This window comes from Diaphorina citri, unplaced genomic scaffold (assembly GCF_000475195.1).
Source record: "Diaphorina citri unplaced genomic scaffold, Diaci psyllid genome assembly version 1.1 scaffold188, whole genome shotgun sequence".
In the NCBI taxonomy this organism is placed as follows: domain Eukaryota; kingdom Metazoa; phylum Arthropoda; class Insecta; order Hemiptera; family Psyllidae; genus Diaphorina; species Diaphorina citri.
Window position 1 is genome coordinate 225,622 of NW_007377625.1, and position 6,690 is coordinate 232,311.

The window sequence follows — 6,690 nt, forward strand, 5'->3', positions numbered from 1 at the left end:
TGACTTGGACTCGAACCACCATCCTCTAGTACCGAAGTCCACCGTGCTAACTGCTGCACCACTGAGATCCTGCGAGGCCACGCCGGTGTACTCATCAGAAAGCACTACATTCCGGACACCATAGTAAGGAGAAGAGTACTGTCCCCAAAAACAGGGCTCACCAACACAGCGGAAACAATTAAACCTCCAAGAAACAGTCAAACCTCCAAGAAACAATCAAACCTCCAGGAAACAAAAGCGGCGCACGACTCGTGATAATGAGAACTCCGATGAATTTATTTTAATATATAAACTTGGACAATTAAGAATATTTTCCCCCTAATTAACCCCCCCCCCAAAAAAAAGCGAAAAAAAAAGAACCCCCTGCAATAGATTTTTAATTTTCATCAAGAATTCAAGACTTTCGCTTCAAGTTAAAGTGTTTATTAATTATCTACTTTTTACTATCACAATATTGTACATATTTTTTTTTTTTATATATATAAAATTAACTATAGTATTTTCCTTTAAATTCTCTCACTACGGATCACCAAGCTTTTTGACGCGTTTTTATGTAAATATAAACTCGGACTATTAATTAATAACATTTTCCCCACTAATTAAATTTAAAATGTAATATTTTTCCCAATAATTAAATTTAGAATATAACAGATGAAACTTTTTTTTATGAAGAACTATCGCTTCATAATAAAGTGTTGAAGACGCAAAACTCTGGGTAGTCTGGGTGGCAGAGTCCAACCCCAAGGAGGGAGAGTCAGAATTGCCGGTTCAGTCCTGACCACTTTCAACTTCAACCCTAGGTGAATCCAGAGGATTATTCACTTGAAGATTTTCTAATTAATTTATCAATCAAAGATTTTCCAATGAATTCATCAATCGAAGATTTTCCAATGGATTAATCAATTCAAGAACTTGTGGGCGTATCTATCGCTCCCTGATCCTGAGGACCTCCAAGGCTACCCAGACGGCAAGCAACCTGTACATAATCTTCTTAAGCGCTGTACATAATCTTCTTCTACACTTGATCATATTCATATTATTGTCAAATAAGTTGCCTCCATGATAAGGGCAGAGGTTATGAATATATTAAAACCTTTCGTACTAACCCGGCGTAAAATAATATGATTTGAACCACCAAGCTCCAGACCCAAAGTCCACTGTGGGTGTAATGACAACACTACTGAGGTTGGTTGCTGGCTGAAGATTATTTTAAAATATTTCGCATTGCCCTGTATGAAATATTGTGCTTATGTCAACCAAAGTAACGTTAATACGTAGGATGTTTAATATAAACCCAACCAATAATCGCCATATATTTATCCCCCCTCTAATCCCTGTCTAAACTGAGGCAAATTACGAGTGAAATGGAAGCTTCATAGTCATTATGGGTAGTTTTGAGACGAAATTTTTGAGACACCAACTTTATGAAACCATAAAAGACCTTATGGACTACAGAAGCAGTCTTATAAAAATTCGTGTCACAAAATTACCCCAACAAACACATTTCTTTTTAAGCACCCCAACACACGCTTCAAATATATGTTAAAACATGTCGTCTATATCTTGTCCGTGAGTAGGTACTTCGTTCGATGAATAAATGTGGAAATTGTTTGAATTTTCAGCGCCTCCCATTACTGTCCCTCAGTCATCACCCTCCCATCTGGTCTTCACCCAATCTCCTCCCCCTCCCACCCCGGCAGCTTCCCTCATCAACCTTAATATGAGCGGGGACACCTCCATCTATCATTCTAATTGTAAGTAGAACTCACTCGGAGAAGAGGGCCCTTGTTAGGCCCCCGATAGTCCTGATAAAGCACAAAAACAAAGAACATCCTGTGGGTTTTCAAATGTGTTTTCTAAATTTTATAAAAATTGGATAAAGCGTTTGGGAGGTATCGCGGAACAAAGATATAAAGAAAGTACCTAAATGAAAATCGTTGAGGTAAAAAGCTTTGAACTTACTTCATTGATAACGGTCCAAAATTAGGTTTTTTTTTTTCAAAATAATAACTTTCTATTGTATATTTAATTAAAGGATTTAATGTGCCTACAATATTATTAATATCAATTTCCATAATTAAGTGTTGTAGCAACCAAAATGTTACATGTGTTATAGAAAAACCTCTTCTTCTTTTTGCAGCATTTCAACCAGCCCCCGTGTACCAACCTGAAGCCAGTCACACCATTTCCAACGGGGCAGGAGGGGCCCCTCCCATGCTTCTGCCTGTACATTTCGTCAGTCCCCCTCCCTCCCAAGTCCCGGCGTTCAATAACAACCAGACCCCTATTATGAGTTACGGACCTCATCAGCCCATGCAGTTTCAAACCATGCAGCCCATTGTCACACTTCCACCTGTGAGTATATAGTTATTTTAGTTTTATTCTCCATTATTGTATAGGGAACCAGTAGTATTTAATTTTGCGGAGTTTGAAGGAGATGATAAGGAACCAATATTTTTTTTTTTGCTTTCTTTTAAGTGGCAAGGTTCTCCTAGAGCTCTTCCACCCAACCACTAAATTTTTCTTTCACTGAGAGCGGTGGAACAAATTATTATTATAAAGAATGATAGGTATGTACTATGTTTTTACTTGTCAAGTGAAAACATAGTACATACCTATCATTCTTTATCATGTTACTTGACATAGTAACCCGTTTCCAGAAGATTATTATTATTATAATGCAGACATAGCGGTCAACAAATGTGAGGGGGCTTGTAATTCACAAGTACAGCCCAGTGTTATTACACCCAACGGGTTTCTCAAAGTAAGTATTACAATTTCCATCCCACCAATACTTCTGTACATCCGAGCCCATATTTTTAATTTAATGTTTTTAAAGTAAAGGATTAACGAATCAGCTTTTTTTATGCTCGACTAAATAATTTACTAAGGATTAACGAATACTTTAATGAAGACTTTCAAATTCCTGATCAGTGATCATGATCACATAATAAAACTGTAATCACAGAAATAGCGGTATTATCTTGCGGTCCCGACACCGCGCCGCACAGTGGGCCAGAAATCAAATTTAGGGGGACAAAAATAGAAAAATGAAGTTTTCATTTTGATGACAACGGACCCATATATTGATAGTCGACCCTTCAATGCATCTTGACCTGCATTATTAGGTATCTCATAGTACGGGAACCCCCACTACTAACTTCGTAAAGTTGGAGTTGTTACTATTGTTTACTTAACATGTTTACTACTAAAAATTCAATCACTGATATTTTGATGATTGGTAGCAGTGGACGATCAATTCAAAATAAATACAATATCTACTAGTAAGTGTCTTTTAATTCGTATGAACTCCCGAAATTAATTCAGCTACGCACATGTGTGGATAGCTAATTTTGTCTAGTTTCTGGCTGTGAAAAAATTGGCTGCCTTTATGTGCCATTTTAGTAGTTATTAGCAAAAAATCGACACCTTCTTTTAGATTTTTCTTATTTTTAGTTTAAAATTTTCTTTAGATATTTACTATTGATGGTCCAAAAGTCACTTCTTCTTATGAAATATAGGTACAAGTCAATTAAATTATTTTATTTTATCTAAAAAATACGACTTTTTTTTTGTTGACCGCATCCAAAATCGAAGGGGCAGGACAATATCCGTAATATTTTATTGAATTTTATTTACTTATATTGACTAAAACTAATTTTTCAGGAATGCTACTGCTGTCGCGAGAGCTACCTAAGGGAGAGAGTTATTACCCTTACTCACTGCTATGATCCAGATGGTATGCGCCTCACCAGTGAGAAGATGGCAACGCTAGACATAAAACTCAAAGAACCGGCAGATTGTAAATGCTACAAGTGTGGCGACTATTCCCGATAAATCAGGTGTTATTTGGAGTTGGCAAAGAGATTTTTCATCTGTCCAAAACATGTCCAACCTTAATAATTTCAATATAAATTGTTTAGAATGACCGTATAAATTTGTAAAAATAATCATTCAGATAAAAGAGAAAAACAATATTTTTATCACGACAGTTACGATTAAAAAGTTTAAATTGATGAGCCTTTGTACGGTTTTAATTGTATATAGGGACCGGAGTTGTGGCATTAAAAATGCACAACTATTAAATGCATACGATTAATCTGAAAAATAAAGATTGATAATTTGAACTCAAGTACCGAGGTAAACAGACTTACCACGTCAGGGGAGAATGAGGATCTATCTTGGCAGCATCTCGTAATGTTTTCTCGGCCAGTCTTTGATTACCTAGATAATGATACATGAGCCCCTGGAAAATAAGGAAAATACATAAAGTAGATGGTAATCAAATACTTCGTAAAGGAATGGAAAAAAACGTCACCTTACTGAAGTTTATCCGGCTCCCAAAGATAAATCAGATGTTATTTGGAGTTAGCAAAGAGATTTTTCATCTGTCCAAAACATGTCCAACCTTAATAATTTCAATATAAATTGTTTAGAATAACCGTATAAATTTGTAAAAATAAACATTCAGATAAAAGAGAAAAACAATATTTTTATCACGACAGTTACGATTAAAAAGTTTAAATTGATGAGCCTTTGTACGGTTTTAATTAGAAAATTCACTTTTTGACTAAATGTTTTACACCCATCTGTAGAGCCAAATTCACTAATAAAAAGACTCGGTCCATACTTCAATATTTAAATAAAATTTGAGTAGGTACATATGCCAGCAGGCCTCAGTATTATGGTAATTTTGTACCAATCTTCCTTTCTTTATGAAAAGTTGAGGCTTACCAACTGCTGAAGACTTTTGATGTGGTATGGATTTATAGAAACAGCATTTAGGTAGCATTGTTTGGCTTCTTGGAATTCATTTTTCTTTTCGTGTAGTAAGCCGCGCTGAAATGTTAAAATTACCTAAGATTACAAACCCTGTATAAAAAGGAGAAAAACATAGATATGTTTTTTCTTCACAGAGACCCATAGCAGATCGTTGTGTCGATGTCGGTCGGTCCCTAAGTAAATAAAAACTAAAAAGTCACTTTTGAGAAGGAGACACAGGATATAAAACTAATCAAACACCCGTGATGTTATATTTTGAAAAATATGGAATTTTGTTCCCAATAAAAATAAGTAATTTGAAGAATTAACCACAATAACAGTACTAGCCCATCTATTTCTGGAGCAAAGGGACTCTTCCTATTCGAGTAATATAAATAAGCACTGTTATCTTTTCTTTAATTCAAGCAAAGTTTTTTATTCATAAATTACAAAACTATTCTGTACCAAATACATAAGACCTTGTTTAGACTGCGGGAGTAAAGGAACTTTTCAGTCTCATTCAGGCAGTATAAACAGGATATATTCTATTCTATTATGAGCGGTCTTACCGTATACGTTATGTGATGTGAGAGGGGAAAGATGTGCGTTGCCTCTTGGATACAGGCCGTGGCCGCATTGATTTGATCTAACGTCAGATATATCTCCGCCAGTAGGAGCCAGATTTGAAGTTGAATTTGCCACGCTTTATGAGGCCCTGGTCTGCATTGATTTGATCTAACGTCAGATATATCTCCGCCAGTAGGAGCCAGATTTGAAGTTGAATTTGCCACGCTTTATGAGGCCCTGGTCGGGGAGCAAAGGAACTAATAGAGGAAGCAATGTCGGATAGCGCTTGCTCTACTTTGGCGGCGATGAGGGAATGTGTGTGCACGGAATCTGAGGAAGCAAAGAAGATTTAGTTTAACACGAGAACTTCGGTCACTCTAAAAGTGACTGTTTTTTCCTGACCAAAATACATTCCCAATGACAAAATTTCAGAATTTTATATTATGAAAGAAAATAATATATTTCTGTTACCACTAAAAGAAAATGATGCCAGAGTTCTATAGCATGTTCCATTGGATAAATATTACACATACACACTATGGTCCTCAGAAAGGGGGATACTTTGAATCTTGTAAAATAAAATGTCCCGTAAATTTTGCCTACTTACTTGTGTCTTTATCAGATAGTTCAGAAGTATACAGCTGGAACACACTCTTGTTATCTGAGATTTCAGAATTGGTTTGATCTTCGTACAGATTCTTCCATAGGGTTAACATATGCCGCGCTGTTTGTAATGCGGCCTGAAATCAAATCACAGTGCGAATAGATAAGTCTAGGTCTCTAGGTTTAGAATATAAAATAATTAATTCTTAGAATAGTAGGGTTAAATTAGAATAGAATTTATTCTCCCAAGGTGAGACTGAAAAGCTGAAAATCCCTTTTACTGCGGAAATCTAATCAAAATTACTATTTTTCGTCCAATTTTCTACTATTTGTCCAATTTCCTATAGACAAAAATCTAATCAAGTTCATACTTATAAGTATTACTTTAAACATCTAAAATGAACACTACCAGTTGGTCATATTTATTCCCTCCGAAAAATAAAACCCTCACCTCTCCGCTGACATGGTGCAGTTCAATATTGGCTTTGAGGAAACTAAAGTTCAAATTGTCCGGGAAGTCCATTAGTGAGGATTCTACCAAGGCTAGACTCTCCTTGACCTGCTTCTGTGCTGTCAGCAGCAAGATCATCAGATTGATCGAGGCAGTATGTTCTGGATTCAGTTTGAGGGCTTGCTTCACGTAGTTGATAGCTTCTGTGGTGTCCGCGTGACAAGCAGCATGAAGGCCGAGGTAGTAGTAGGTTATGTGATCGTTTGGGTCTAGCTTGAGAGCACTGGATGAAAGGAAACAAGATAGTT

General features: G+C 36.2%; 2 protein-coding genes across 2 annotated transcripts in view; one reads left to right on the forward strand and one right to left on the reverse strand.

Moving 5' to 3' along the window:
• Positions 1-1,582: 1,582 nt before the first annotated feature.
• The window catches only part of LOC103505668, a 35,509-nt gene continuing 30,401 nt past the window's right edge, over positions 1,583-6,690 (forward strand). Inside the window, exons 1-4 of the mRNA XM_008470023.3 lie at positions 1,583-1,754; positions 2,141-2,359; positions 2,661-2,764; positions 3,667-4,030. Of these exons, the coding sequence (XP_008468245.1) occupies positions 1,598-1,754; positions 2,141-2,359; positions 2,661-2,764; positions 3,667-3,837 (651 nt within the window). The 5' untranslated portion in view covers positions 1,583-1,597 and the 3' untranslated portion in view covers positions 3,838-4,030. The remainder of the gene's footprint in view (positions 1,755-2,140; positions 2,360-2,660; positions 2,765-3,666; positions 4,031-6,690) is intronic.
• LOC103505669 (tetratricopeptide repeat protein 7B-like) overlaps positions 5,414-6,690 on the reverse strand; it is a 45,029-nt gene continuing 43,752 nt past the window's right edge. The window contains exons 2-4 of the mRNA XM_026820953.1: positions 6,383-6,665; positions 5,936-6,068; positions 5,414-5,658 (exon numbers count right to left, since the gene is read on the reverse strand). Of these exons, the coding sequence (XP_026676754.1) occupies positions 5,414-5,658; positions 5,936-6,068; positions 6,383-6,665 (661 nt within the window). The remainder of the gene's footprint in view (positions 5,659-5,935; positions 6,069-6,382; positions 6,666-6,690) is intronic.